At 48.7% G+C, this 15,742-nt stretch overlaps 1 protein-coding gene across 1 annotated transcript in view; it reads right to left on the reverse strand.

Moving 5' to 3' along the window:
- Window positions 1-15,742, reverse strand: part of LOC144946912 (FERM, ARHGEF and pleckstrin domain-containing protein 1-like) — a 97,114-nt gene that overhangs the window by 26,257 nt on the left and 55,115 nt on the right. Inside the window, exons 11-18 of the mRNA XM_078875980.1 lie at window positions 15,116-15,184; window positions 14,312-14,396; window positions 12,163-13,528; window positions 5,803-5,999; window positions 4,369-4,458; window positions 2,971-3,104; window positions 1,066-1,147; window positions 1-216 (exon numbers count right to left, since the gene is read on the reverse strand). Coding sequence (XP_078732106.1) covers window positions 1-216; window positions 1,066-1,147; window positions 2,971-3,104; window positions 4,369-4,458; window positions 5,803-5,999; window positions 12,163-13,528; window positions 14,312-14,396; window positions 15,116-15,184 — 2,239 coding nt within the window. The remainder of the gene's footprint in view (window positions 217-1,065; window positions 1,148-2,970; window positions 3,105-4,368; window positions 4,459-5,802; window positions 6,000-12,162; window positions 13,529-14,311; window positions 14,397-15,115; window positions 15,185-15,742) is intronic.

Below are 15,742 nucleotides of genomic sequence, written 5' to 3' on the forward strand. Positions count from 1 at the left end.
GTGGTCCGGCGCGTGGTGCTTGCACAGGCGCTCGAGCAGCAGGCGGTAGTGCAGCGGGCGCTGCAGGGGGCGCAGCAGGAACCCGCCCAGCGGCAGGTGGCACACGCGCTGCAGCTCGAAGGTGCGGCAGGCATCGGCGAGCTTGTGGGAGGCCTGCACCTCGCTCTCCAGGCCACGCAGCAGCTGCTCCATCCCGCACAGCGGCCACACCAGCCTCTGCGGGGCGGGGGGCCGGAGCGGGGGGGAAGGGGGGGGCGAGAGAGAGGGGTGGCAAGAGCGTGGGTTGCCACCTCCCAAGGGGCAAAATAATCGGAGGGGGGCGGGGGGGCATGTCACAAGACACGTCAATGGAAGAAGATAGGAGAAGATCGGAGAACGATATCTAAGTGCATTGACACGTCAATGGAAGAAGGGGGAGGGGGGGTGTATATTCAGGGTTTCATTTCCTCATCAAGTATTTTTTGGCCTGCCCCTGCCAATCATAAGAAATGTATAAAGGTATACGTTAGTCACGACAAGCCGGATTAAACGTTTAGGATTTAATTATTGTGAGTGTCGGTCTGGGCCGTCGTCACGAGCAGGTGGAACTGAGCGCCCTCTGGAAAGGCCCAGACTTAAAATTCCTCTTTAACCTCAACGGTTTAATAAGAACGCTCATCATCATCGTCGTCGTATTGGTGGTGGCGGCGGTTTCCCTGCTTGCTCACGTCACTGCTGACATCAGGGCCTCCGTAAATAAATGAACATCAGTTCGATTGTGAGGTGACAGACGTTCCTCTGGGTGGCAGGGCGGGGTGGGGAAAGCGCTGCTGCCTCTCTGCTGTGCGGAGCAGAGGTCACTTGAAGTTGACCTCAGACGTAGCTCTGTGATAGCCGCTTCCGCGGGCAGTCCTGCGAGTTTCGGACGGACGCTTCGTCTCGTAATGCGAAGCACGTTGTATATAACGCTGAAGAATCAAATGTCAATTGTTTTATGAATCGCTACACGTCGTTGAGCTAGGAGCCTCCAGACATCAGCTATCGTGTCGCCTGCTCACGGGCAAAAGTCGAACTCGACGAACGAACCTTGAGCAGCTGCATGTTCTTCAGCATGATGTCTCCGATCTTTTCGTGGTCACCCTTGAGGTGGGCATTCGACTTGCCTTCCCTGAACAAAGTCAAAAATGAACCCGTTCAATAAATGTAAGACGTTGAACCCGCGACGTTGGGGAGATGGAACTTCCCCGCTTGCACGTTCACACGCAGCGGTGTCGCACCGCACGGGAGCGGTAGCCTCGCGATTAGCGCTGCACTCCGCTACGAACCCGGCGACCAGAGGTCGCAAACGGGTTTTGATTCCTTACCCGTACCCGTTCCCGGCCGTACCAGGGTCGTAAACGGGTACCCGTACCCGTACCCGGCCGTACCCGTACCCTACCCGTACCTGACCGGGTACGGGTAGGGTACGGGTATCGGGTACCTGATTGTGACCTCTAGGATGAAGCCATGTTGCAGGCGCGGGTGGGTTGATTCTAGGAACTTGAATTGTGAGAAGAGACAAGACGTTGGGAAATGAGTGACAAACGGTTACTCACCAGTGACTCACGGTCTACCCGTACTCGTACCCGGCCGCACCAGGGTCGCAAACGGGTACCCGTACCCATACCCGGCTGGGTACGGGTAGCCGGGTATCGGGTAGGGTACGGGTATCAGGTACCCGGTTGCGACCTCTGCCGGCGACCCGAGTTCGATTCGCGCTCACGGCCACCAACACCGTGATGATTTTATGAACTGGTCTTGGGCCTCCCCATGGCCGCCTCAGCCTCCAATGAGTAGCAGGTGTGGTGTGTAAACTTTGACACTAGGGAGACAAAGGCGGCCGGGCATGGTGCTGACCACCCACTACCTCGTGTGCCATGCCGGACTTCATAGGCTGCTACTCGCTAGCAGCACTTGCCCCAACAATCTGTTGAAGAGGCTAGACGGGGTATCTTTGTGCATTATCCATACATCTATTTATCACATTTACTTAATGAACATTTGTCTTGTAGGAAGAAACCAGAGAACTTGGAGAAACCCAGAACCACTCTGCTCTATACGAGGGGGCGACTCTCATCAGCACGGCTACCTCCTGATTACACCTCACCGGCCTGCACGCCTACAACACCTGGCAAGCCCTGATGCAGGCGGTCACCCATCCAAGTACTCATGAGGCACGACCCCAACTTGGCTTCTGAGATTGGAAGAAATCGGTCGGTCGCAGTCCGGGTGAATTGAACGCCACGGTGGAGAGATGTTAACTACCTCGCCTGGTATACAGAAGGTCGTGAGTTTGATTCCGACCCTGACGCATGTATATTTGGAGTTTGCGTGTCTCTCTCTCCCCGTGCATCGTGTGAATTTGTATCCGTGTCCTCCGGTTTTTCCCTCCACATTTAGAATCAACATGCGTTTCTAGAGTATTTGGCTTCGATACATTTGTACACGATAAGCCACTTCGTTGAGCTATCATTTGTGACCAGGTCGTGTCTGAAAAAAATCGAAAAAGGTCAACAGTCAACCTTACCTGGTAAAAATAAAATAAAATAGTTCCGTACTCTTAGTTTTTTCGTTATAGTCAAGTAGGTAAAAAATGAAATGAAAATTAATAAAAATAAAATAATAAAAATCACAACGTTTCGGAGGCAACACAAGTGTCCGTCATCAGGTGGGACCGTCACAGCCAGATTTGCTGTATCAAGTGAGGCAGGGATTCCAAGATGCAAGTTCTTAAATACAAGTTAAGGGGGAGGAGAGGGGGGGAGCTTATTTTATTTTTATTAATTTTAATTTCATTCTTTACCTACGTGACTTTACCGAAAAAACTAAGAGTATGAATCCTTGCAGTCACGAAAGTTTCAAATCTAAAATAGTTCCGTTTAGAATTGGGGGGGGGGGGGGGCAAAAGGTGGAGCCGCGATGAACGTTGGCGCGTCCTGGAGACGTTCTCACCAGAGAGTGAGCCTGGTCTCCACTTCCTTGAGGAAAGTTCGGTGGAAGTCGCTCAACGGTTGGAAGGACGAAAAGAGCTTGGAGGAAAGTTCCTTGGACATGGGGCTCTCCTGGCCCAGAAAGCTGGAAAACCACTGCACACCGCACGCAACGCGCAGTCAAATCACCGTCATTCCCAACGTCACAACGTATCTAACATTAGATGTTGACCGTGGGGGTACATTAACATCAATAAGCATGCAAGTTTTTGCTCGCCGTAAAATTCTGCTCAATCTAAGAGTAGCTTGCACGGTTTGTCAGAAACGGGCTGTGCAGCGATGAGCATTGGTGACCATTCTGTGTTGACGAGTCACAATGAGGACGAAACCCGGTCTTCAGTTGGGGTGTCAATCACTGCTGCCGCCGGTTGGCCGCGTTTTCTCTAATGCGTTTTTGATGATGACCCCAAGACAAGAGAGCCACAATGCAGTTCTTCACGAACTGCTGATGGGTGGTGGGATTATTATTTTTTTTGTTACACTCACCCCCCCCCCCCCCCCCCCCATTGCAAATGCACAAAGGCTGCGGTGTGCTTTTAAGCACATTGTCACGCGTCGTTTGAAGCCGCGGCAAAGCCACGGCGCCCTACAAAAAAAACACCCCACGTGACTTGCTTACTCGAGACTCGTTTGCCCAGCATGTGTTGCTGGTCGCCCCGTGCAGTCGATCTGAGGCTACTTGAATTCCCTACCCGCGTACAAAACAAGATCCGTCTTGTCGAATCGTTGGTCGTAGAAGCAAAAAAGATTCGCTCCGAGCCTCGCTTTTAGGCTTTTCTGTGTAAACACTTCACCTCGGTTGTGCAGTCCTGAGTACCACTTGTGGAAATTCCGTATTGCTACGGTGGGCGCCAAGTGTATCCATATTACGACCTTTTTGCCAATGTTTTGCAAGGTAACGCTTGTTTGACCCATCCCACAGGACTGACGGGCAAAACACTCACAGCTGATCAGGATTTGCACAGAAGATTAACGGTCAATTTTTTTTTGTCAACAACTGAATTAGTTTGAGCAGAGTTTTTCAGCGAGTTAAACTTAATGTTTTGCTTTCTATATATATATAAATTACTTCGCCCTTTAGAAACTTCACTGAAACACGCTTTATCATTTCCATTATTTGAATCACCACCATTGGTCATTCAAATTGCAGTGAATGTGCTCAACCAGGGTTTACTTTCTCACCGAATTTTTTTCCGGGTCATTGGTAGAATGGAGTGGGTGGCACGTGACTTAGTAGTGCCTACTGCCATAGCGAGAGGTATTCAGGACGTGGTGTGCCGGGTGCGGGATGCTGACCTGGCTAGACCCGCTGGGACCTAAGCCCCTGTGTCCACCGCATGGGATGTTCTCGCACGCATACCACCGTGATGACTTCTAGATCCTTGATGTGGGTCCTTTCTGTCGTGCAGATTTCCTTGGCGATGAAGTAGGCCTTATCAGCTGGGCACCGCTGTCAGGCAAGACACACAAAGATTTAAAAAAAACACAAAGATCACGCGTATATCCTTGCACAGGCTGTTAGGGCAAGTGGCTCGTTAGCGAGCACCTATGAAGGCCGGGACGGCACACAAGGGGGGGTCTCGTGTGGCCAGCGCCACGCCCCGGCCGCTTTGGGCCGTCGTGCTTCGTGCACCGCACTGTGAACCCAGCCACCTGAGTTTAATTCCCGGCCAAAGTGCGGTACGTAAATATCAGCACTGGAGCAGGACAGACACACACATAGATGACTCTTTCTCTCTCTCTCTCTCTATTAGGTGTCTCAATTCCCTCTCTTGTGTGTAGAATTCTACCCATAATTCCTTGCTGGGCAGTTGCATGATTTCGGACATACACTTTAGACACTTTAACTATGTGGATTAAACATTACCGTCATTATCACGAAGTGGCTTTTTAGTTGGCCCGTAGCATGCCAACTAATTAGGATTGTAATTCTGATCATCTGTCCACCTTTCTTGGAAAGGGATAAATGCTCTACACTGTCAATGTCAAACCACTGACGCATTCCATAAATAAGTGTTACACTTTAAACTACAGACAATTACCTTCAACAATGGCACCTTATGTGTATCAGTAGAAAATACTTAAATTCTGGCTGTGCAGTTTCAAAACTGACTAGACTACGTTTTTCCTGTTTGGGCAGCGGCCGCAAATGCGGTGACATTTACACGTTCTGTAAATCCAAACTGTGCCACATTGTGAGGCTTAGGGTCAATTGAACTGCCGTGCCCTCTCTCTGGCAGCTGCCAGACTCTTCAACGCCACGGCTTTAGGTCTACACCTCTTCCTAATCTCAGCCCTGCGTGGCTGAGCGCGAGAGCGAGCGGCTCACAATCGGAGAGTTGCAAAGTTCAATTCCTAGTTGGGGGATGACTCGGTCCATCATCCTTCCGGGGTCGATACCACTCACACGATGTTATGAAGACGCCGACAGTATTGAAAAACTCGCCCACTGCCGTAGGAATGTGAGAGTTCCACTACGGGCTGCGAATAGATGAGCACTTACTACATAAATCTCATTCGAGCAGGAAATCACCGACCGTTTTAGTTTTGTCTTGACAACAGCCTCTGAGGAATTTCCACTTTGTAAACACGGGTTACGCAAGGCGCGATTGCACCGACGGGTTCGACGTCTGGGTGGCACGTGGCACGGTTGGCAACGGAACGAGGGCGTGCATCGTACGATTCTCTCAAAAGCCCCCCTTTTTCATTTTCCCTCCATCCCCCGCAAAGGGCTCCTCCTCTTTATCCGACGGAAACTACAACAGACCGCTCCTCCTCCTCCGCACCAACTCACCTTTTTTCTCGCCTCTTCCTCCTCCTCCACCCGTGCCGCTGCCGCGGGCTCCGTAGCTGCCCCGGTCCCGGTGGGAGACGGAGGCAGCGGCGACGTAGACGCCACCACCGCCACCGCTTGGGACACGACTCGCCACGGCTCGGTTTGCGGGTCCCCCGGAGGTCGTGGACGACTCACCAGAACATCGGGGCCTTGGTCTGAACACACAGAATTAAATGTTTAATCACCACTAATTGATGAACTGCTGCCGGCGGAACGTATTGCGTGCCGTTGGCAAGCTACATTCAGGGCCCGATTCACTCGTTCCCGGGATGTTTTATTTTCGGGAGATATTTTTTTGGGTGGCAACGTGCCGAGGTTTCGTTGTCATCAGCCGTGGGATCTATTCACTGCTGGACAAAGGCCTCCCCCCCCCTGAAATATTGCCGTGGGTACCATTACCAATGATGGGGGAAATCGCCCAGATGATGTGTTTTGACCATCTTGTCAAAATGTGAATCTGACCCTGAGTGTATTGCAGATTTAAGACAATGTTTTTACTCTGTAAAAACATTGTCTTTTCTGTTTAAGAAATATATATATAATACTCTACCGTAAATATTACTTGTTTAAATAAAATACCCATCAATTCCAACCTTTTGAAATCAAGTAATACAATAAATGAACAAAGAACTAAAATTTTTGGGTAAGTTTCAAACATTACCACGAAACTAAGGCGTTTATTAGTCACCAAAATAAAATGAGATGGTAAGGCCAATTTCCAAAGATCACAAACCAGCAAGAGTTTTTTTTTACGAGTTTTATTTTTGGCATGAAACGGACTTTGGAACTTCCTTCGAAAATAATCGATGGGGCTGTTCCACGCGGGGAGTTGTTGTTGATGCTCAGCGAGTGGCGGTTACACAGTCCCGGACAGACTGTGGCCTCGTTTGAACAAAAATGTTCGACGACGATGTAACAGATATGGCCCCGTGTCTTTGAATTCATCTGGGAGGTTTTTCCCCCCTGCAATGAGCTGCGGCTGAACTTCATACGAAGATGAATCGTTCGTTATGTTGAGCCCGGTGAGAACTTGGGAGAGACAAGGGGCCGCGTCGTTTGCAAGAGCGACCAAGGGTGTCACCATAATGACAAAAATATTTATAAAAACAAAACGCACAAAGGAAAATAAAACTAAATCTGAGCACAACCGCAGTACAGGAGAAAAATATAGCACAAATATAAACTAGATTCGAAGCTTTCGTGACTGCAGGAATTACTCTTTGGTTCTTTCGGTAAAGTCACGTAGAAAGAAATTAATTTATAGAATACGACGTTTCGATTGCAACACAAGCAACCATCATCAGGTACAAATGAAGAGAAAACAAACATAGTAAACTTGGAAATATTTTGCAATACAACACAGAGAGTCGGCCAACTCAACAGTCAACACCCCACCTGGTTGATTACGTTCTTCCAAAGATTGCTAAATTTGTTTGTCTCTGTGTGAGTCTCTCTCTGCTTGTGTGTCTGTCTGTGTGTCTCCGTGTTTATGTTTTGTCTCTCTCTCAAATTTCGTTATCTTTGGAAGAACGTAATCAACCAGGTGTGTTGTATTGCATTATATTTCAAAGTTTACTATGTTTGTTTTCTCATTCATTTGCACCTGATGATGGTTGCTTGTGTTGCAATCGAAACGTCGTATTCTATTATTTAATTTATTTCTACGTGACTTTACCGAAAGAACCAAAGAACAAATATATGCATCGATTATCAATGACAACATAGGCTGGCAAGATCAAATTACTTTTAGAACACAATCGTAGTCAAATTAAGTGAGACAAAACATGCAGCTTTACGGTGCTTGGATTGCACGGATAAAACGTTCATGGGGGGGGGGGGTGTTTTTGAAGTCTCAGTGCCTGACACGGTCAGAGGGTCTCTGAACCTCGTTGACGAGTAGAAAGATTGAGCTGCCAACCGATATGGACATCGACAAACTCTGTGCGGCCGCCGCTTTGCGTGCCAAAGTCTGGCGCGCAGAGTTTCCCTGCCGAGTCAGAGTCGGAATATCTATTCATACTGGAGGAATCCGATGGAACTATGAAGCTTTTTTTTTTATCGCAGATGTCCAGTTAGGAGTGGGTCAAAATGCTACAACAGTGCAAAAACACGAGAGGAGGGCAAAGTGTAGTAAAGGTAGACAAATCGCTTAAAAATATACAAAGGAAACGAAACAGTATGTTTTATCCTACCAGGCAAAGCCCACCGAGGTATTATTTGATTTTTCAGAAGTAAACCTGGCCACAAATGATAGCTCAACAAAGCGGCTGATCATGTGGCAATTTATATCAGCAAAGTGACTGAAATAATCTCAACACGAGACGGGGAAAGGCAAGATGACAAGCGGGATGTTTGTTCAAGAAATAAATAAAGCACCACGAAGGGCCATTTGCCCAAAACGTCAGCAATTATATAGTTTTTTGCCTTGAAGTCTGCGTAAATTGAGGATTTTTTTTTAAGAGATTTAGGCAGTAATTGACACACAATTAAGAGGGCATTTAAAAAAAAAATTGTGGGGATTGGTAGAAATAATTTATAACCAAGGATTAATTTCACACTGTATTTTACATTATATAACACAGTATTGTACCTTATATTCCTATGATAATCATATGAATACATAAACAACAGCATTGGGGACAAAATAAGCCGAATGCCTAAAGAATACCTGAAACAGCATTCCGGAATGATCCGGCTGAAGCCAAGCACTCGTCAAAAGTTAAGCCACTGTGCCACATTTTTAAATCATTTGCGTATTCTGGGGGAGCATGCGACCTGGGCCCGTCAAATGCGCAAACAGACCGAAACCCTCGAGGCTTTGTGAACACCGTGCGTGTGTGCGTGCGTGTGTGTCCCGTGTAGACTAACCAACCAGGCTTAACAACAACAGGTGAATCTATTTGTTTTGTTTATTGAAACCATGCACCCGTGCATACAAAAACACAAGGAGATCACAAAACAATGCGAGAATAATTGCGACATTAACAAAAGTGTGTGTTTTTTTTTTTCCCCCAAAAGCTATTTTTTTTTGTAATCAAAGGCGCAGGTCACAATGCGGGTTTAAAAATTAAGACTCGTAAATGGCTTCGATGCGGAGCTATTTAACTCAATCATCTTGCCAATATTATCGTAAAAACAGAGCAATTAAATGCGTTTTTTTGTTTCATTTACAGCATCTCCCTCATATTTAAACAAGCATCACTGAAGCTACTGTACAAACCACTTTAGCTACAAATCAAAGTCACTATCATTCTCGTTTCTACAAAAAAGTGCTACAAATTGATAGAAACGTATTTCAAGCGATGCACTTCAAATTTGTAAGCAATACAAACTTGAACACATACAGCTATAGAATAGCCCGTGGCTAGCGCATGAGGACGCCATGATGGCGAAATGTTAACTACCTCACCTGGTATACAGGAGGTCGTGGGTTCGATCCCGACCCAGATGCCTGCTGCTGTATATTTGGAGTTTGGATGTTTTCCCCGTGGTCACGTGGATATTTCTTCAGGTCCTCCGGTTTTCTCTCCACATTTAGCAACAAGCATTCAGAGTATTTGGCTGCTAAAAAATTCCACGTGATAAGCCACTTAGTCGAGCTATCATTTGTGATAACCAGGTCGCTTCTGAAAAAGAGCTACATAGCTCAGTGGGCCTTACCTGGTAAAATAAAAAAATAGTTTATATTTTTATTTTATGTGTTGGGATCAACAACTTCGACCTGGATTGACATCGTGATCTTGAACATTTCAACGTGGGTAAAATAACGTGCCATGCTAATTTACACACTCATACAAAAGTAAAATTACAGGCCCCAGCTAACATCAGTGACGAGCGATATCTACACCGATGCCGGGCCCCCCACCCACTTCACCTACCCACACTGACCGGCGTGGTGAAGTCTGCTCACACAACCCTCACAATTGGCATGGGCGAAGAGGCCTTCACCCAAGTAGTGGATTGTCAATGGGCTCTTGCTGATACTACTATTGGCTATGGGTTATAGAACGTATCTGCTGTTAGCACTGGCAGGCACAAACCGTGCTGTCAAACGCCGCAAGGGAAGGCAGACGGTTGCACATTGGCTTTCGAGCGAACTTTTCCATGCAAAGAGTCCAGTGTCGGAGAGAAGACCCGAGATCACTTCGGGGAAAATGCACGAGCCGACCCCATGGATGATGTGCGCGCAAGTTTACCACCGACTTGCGGGTCAGTGACCGCAGTGGAGCGGAAGCACGTGTGCGAGTGAAGCGGCACAGCGTTTGGAGTTACAATGCACAGAGTTTCATGCACAGCTTCGAACAAAGCAAGCGTTCCCGTTTCCCCGGAATCAAGATGGCAACTTCAGCAGGTGTCAATATGTATGCGTTTGGTTTCTACCACTTTTCAAAGTCTCGTTTCAAAGTCAAATTGTGTTGTGTGTTAAGCAAAATATAACACGTGTTGTTATCCGAAGCAACAACAAAATATTAGGCAGGCTTCGAGGCGACAGAGGCCTATTGGTCCAATATTTTAAGTTTTGTTATAATAATTGATCTCTAATGTCCAAATTAGAATAAGTATTTGCTTACAATACAGGAATGCACGTTCTCTGTAATGTATTTTAAAGCAATGACACAGCCATGCAGCATTCAATATTGCACCGATCAAGTTGCATCCGATTCCCAGTGTCGCCGGCAAAACCGTGGTAAATAAGCAAATTAAATACCATGCTTATCATAACAGTGAGAAGCCTTTTATATATATATAAAAAAACGAGCATCCCATGTTGCAGGTATAAGTGTACAGACCAGACCAAGCAGAGCTTTGAACTTTAACCCGTGACAGCACGTGTTGACACGGAAAAAAATGTGTTAAGCAATACAGGCAATGCAAAAAAAGTATAGATGTATAGTAGGGTGAGAGGTAAGAGGCCTACGTGGGGTAAAAGGCATTTATATATCCTGGTGCTCACCTGTCTGTTGGGCTGCAAAAACTACAAGCAGTGGTCCTCTAGGGGACACCGATGTGTGGACCTTAAACTGATCATGGCTGATGACGCCAGGTCTGTCAACACCAGGACAAAACAGGCCTTATACCCCAAGTAAGCCCTTGTACCCAACTCTATACTGTACATGCAAATTAAGTTAGTTTAACCAAGGTGTGCGGGGGTGGGGGACAGTCATGTGGTGGATACCAAAGCAGTTTAAACATGCAAGATAACAGAATTACAGGTTCGTTTACAATTTAAAAAAATGCTTATTTCAGTTTTTTGTTAACACAGTCACCATGTAGGCCACAGGCCTGAAAGCATTTTTTTTTGCAACAAGAGCTGTTTTATAATAAAATAAAGATTAAATATATTTTAGCTGCACTGATTGAAAGCACATTTTACACTCGTGGATTCATGAGGAAAATTATTTCGTAAAGATATATCGCAATTACTACACCTGAAACGACAAGGTTTACCTATTACAGAGTACACCGTCTTGCACCAGTGGGTTAGCACCAACTTCAAATGAGCACATGAATTCGGCAGCATGTAAAAACTGCCAAAGCAAGCGGTGCCATTGCTGGGGAATTGGTGGATTTGGTTTCTTCGAATTATAACCCCCATTAAACAACTACGTGTTGGCCTGAAAACTTGCAGAACTTTTCAGCAAAGCCAGTGGCGGAAACGTTTCACAAACAAACCCGCCGCCAGAAATCCACGTTCACACGTTGCCAATGAGTCGGATGAAGGCCGCGAGAAGACCGCGTCACATTCTGTGTCCATGATGACAAAGTCACCAAACCCGACCAAGAAGAACGAATGAGAGGTTCCACGGCTCAATGAGAGGTCATCTGCCCATTCCTACCCCACTCTCCCATCCATATGTCAACCGCGTCCCAATCTGAAGGTTGCTGTGGTTAACCGCAATCGCTCGCTTCTGCTGGCGGTTAAAAAATATAAATTAAATAGCAATTCTTCAAAACCAACGATGGTTAATTTGTAGTCGCATTTAATGCAGTGGCCATAGTCAAGTGACTTCCACACACGTCCGTAGCCCAACCGGTCATCTGTGCGGTATATCTCAGCCGGGGGTACGAAAACGTAATTTGTCATTTGACATTAACTCTGCAGCTAAGTGGTTGCGTCTTAGTGGTTACAATGATTCGTTGTGCCTTTTAAAATAAGCACAAATCTGCGTTGACCAATTCTACCAGCTTTCGCCCCCCCCCTCCACCTGGCATGTTATTTTAAAAAAATCTAACATTTTGCGTTAATAATAAAAGAGTTGATGATAAAAGCTGCTTGGAGAGGAGGAAACCTGCACGTCCGTGCCTAAACGACGGCTCACTTCAAGCCGTGACGTTTGCCGACGGGACCCCCCGACTCCTCGTCGCTCAGGTTAATCGACCCGCCATCGCACTCGTCGCTGTCGTAATTGCACGGAACGTCCAGGTACGCTATCCTGTTCCGCAGAACGGGGCACGATATCGGCGGCAGCGTCAGCGGGTTTCCAATAACAAGGCCGCTGGACGACGCGTCCGCCCGCTCGTCGACGACCAACTCGGAGTCGGAGTTGCTCGACTCCGATTCGCTGCTGCTGCTGCTGCTGCCGCTACTGCTGCTGCTGTTTTCTGCGAGGCGGCCGAGTTGGCCGTCCGCGTTCTCGTAGGCGGATGCCGGGAGCGCCGGAGGGTTGAGCGGCTTCACAGGCGTCGAGCAAACGAGTTGCTCGACGCCCGGGCTCACCGGCTCGCCAGGCAGGCTGTCGGAGGCTGCCGAGTCCATGGTGTGGTCGGCGACGCTATAGAACTCATTGGGGACGGCGCCCAGGTTGTGCGCGCGGTTGCACTCGACGGCGTTTAAATCGAGGAACAAGTCGCTCTCTGGAACTCTGCCGCTGTTGTAGGTGCCATCAAGGGATAAAATTCTTGGATCCGTGTCGTCCAAATGCCTGAAAGCGTGCCTCAACATTGCTCTGCTATCGGTACCCACAGCAAAGCCAGACGCGGTCGTCTTATCTTTTAGGAAGTATTCGCCGGGCGTGGCGTGCACGTCCAAATTTAGACGCTCCCCATTACCGACGTTTCTCTCCGGATCGAAACCTTCCCCGCTGTCCTCCATCGCGAGGGCCGTAAGGGCCACCTGGTGGCCACAGAGACGGAAGGCGTCACCTTCCGCCGAGCCGGCCGGCTCGCTAGGGGTCTGTCCGCCGTGAAACAAAATATCTGCGGGATCGTCGTCAAAAAACTCTTCCACCAAATTGGAGTTGCTGTTGCCTAAGTTTACGCTGTTGCCGTCGCTGTCCAACCGCTCCACCGCCCGACCGCCGCCGTTAATGAACCTGAGAGGAGAGAGCTCGTCCGATGTCGCCTTCTCCCCGCCAAAACGCTGCTCAGGGGTCAGCGGTGCGGCTACCCTGCCCGTCGCGAGGTCATACTCGTTCTCGACATCGCTGCCCTCCGCGTTGCTCGACGCGCCGCCACCGCGCCCGTTGCCGACAACGGCGGGCGGCAAACCGCCGTGCCCCGCGTCCGCCAAGCCCTGCGTCGCCACGCCTCCATCTTGGGCCGTACCAACTCGGCCGGTAGGGGAAGGGAGCTGGTCGCTGGTTGTTTCCAGCTGCTTGGGCGGAAGGGAACCTTCCTTGGCGAGGATGAGAGACACCGGGTCCCACACGTGTCCGCCGCTCTCCCCCTCGGAGAAGCTCGCGCTCTGAGAAACGGACACAGAAGCGGTGCGTGTGAAGCGGGGGGTGGGGAACGTACGGACGCGCGGGCTCGACGCGACCCCCATGACTTCATTTCGCGCGGCCCTGCCTCAATGCTCACTGGAGCAGGAACATTTTTTTACTGGTTTGAATACTTTTTTTTAAATCTTATAAGAGATGTTCACTACCTTGCCTGAAATATAGGGGGTCGTAGGTTCTATCCCGATCCTGATGATGTTTGCATATTTGGAATTTGCATATTCTCCCCGTGGTCGCATGGATTTTGCTCCAGGGTCCTCCGGTTTTCTCTCCACATTTAGCAACAAGCATTTAGAGTATTTGGCTGCTGTACATTTCTACATAAGCCACTTTGTTAAACCATCATTTGTGGCCAGACCCCTTCTGAAAAAGAGCTATGCAGCTCAGTGGGCCTTACCTGGTAAAAGAAACAATTCTAAGAAATTAGTTTTTTTATGAACTTGGCACATACTACAAAGAGAATAGGCAAATTTCGACCTTGCCGCCGGCCCACACGGCCTGGCACGGGGATCTTCAACACTCCACCGCGAAGCAGACTGCGCGTAGCCATCGCCACGGTTACTACAAGCGCAGTACTAACCAGGGCGGCCGCGCGGTTCAGACCGTCAACCTCTGCACTACCACTCGGCAAAAACGCCGCCCAGCGGTGAAGACGCGCAACTGCTGCAAAGGCTTCCCCTTGTGCCCTGCGTACGCGAGCAGTCAACTCCTCCAGCACGAGCCACGGTTGTGAGCTGGGCAAGCCGTACCTGTTTAGGGGGCTCTGCCGTGAGCTGCGGGGGGTTCGCAGGGATGTCTCGATGGCTCTGAGATGACCTCATCTTCGTGCTCCTCCTGAAACGCACGAAAGCACAGGGCAGAGTCGTGTGAGCATCACGCACACGCGCGTATACGCACGCAAACGTACACGCACGCACACACATGTACACACACGCACACGCAAATGTATACATAAACACACGCATGTTCATACAAATCACCAAATGGACTTGACAAACTATTGGGGCAAGTGCTGTTAGCGAGCACCTATGAAGGTTGGCACGGCACACGCCCGGCTGCCTTTGTCTTCCCAGTGACGATGTTTACACACCGCACAGGTACTCATTTGAGTCGACCGAGGGGAGGCCCTGGGTCGATTTAAATAGTTGTCACCTGGTGCTGGTCATGAGCGGGAATCGAACTCGGATCGCTGGGTTTGTAGCGCAGCTCGCTAACCACTACACCACCGCATACATACACGCACGTACGTACACACACACGCACATACATACACACGCACGTACGTACATACATACACACGCACATACATATGTAAATCCAAAAAAGTTACAGCGCAAATTTTTCGATTTGGATGTTACATAGCAATCATCGTCCACTAATGCCCTAGCAGGTGACTCTTGCAAATGAGACTCAATGCTTGTCTCTTGAGTTCTAACCTGGTTAAACTTGAAACAACAACAACAGCGGCCATTCGCCACTAGGTGGCGTTGACGTCACAACGGCGCTTGTGCCAGGCTAAGTGCACACCGCGATGGAGACTTGCACAAGCGTACCTTTCGAACTGCACCCTCCTGCTGCCGTGGTCGCGCACGTACATCGACACCTGCTTCTGTGTCCTCCCGCTGAGCCAGACGAAAGTCACGCGCAGGACAAGAGTGAAGATAATCCACGGTTTAGTGCTCCACAACGTCGACATTTGGTTTAAGCTGGGAGAACGCGACGGGGCTCTATTTAGCAAGCCCGAGCCGCCATCGTGGCGAGATGTTAACTACCTCGCCTGGTATACAGGAGGTCGTGGGTTCGAACCCGACCCGGATGCCTGCTGTATATTTGGAGTTTGCGTGTTCTCCCCGTGGTATCGTGGATTTTTCTCCGGGTACTCCGGATTTTCCCTCCACATTTAGAATCAACATGCATTTAGTGTATTTGGCTGCTATAAATTTCCACATGATGATAAGCCACTTTGTTAAGCTATCCATTTGTGGCCAGGACGCTTCCGAAAAAGAGCTATATAGCTCAGTGGGCCTTACCTGGTAAAATTAAATTGTTTAGTTACAAATTTTGAGTTTGGACAAATTAAACAATCGTACGAGAAGTAATTCGTACATAAAACTCGAACAAAACAGCAGGTTGATATAGGACAACAACAATAATGACAATGCATGCTGTTAAGACGAGTG

The sequence above is a fragment of the Lampetra fluviatilis genome, chromosome 43 (genome assembly GCF_964198595.1).
Source record: "Lampetra fluviatilis chromosome 43, kcLamFluv1.1, whole genome shotgun sequence".
Taxonomy (NCBI): Eukaryota; Metazoa; Chordata; class Hyperoartia; order Petromyzontiformes; family Petromyzontidae; genus Lampetra; species Lampetra fluviatilis.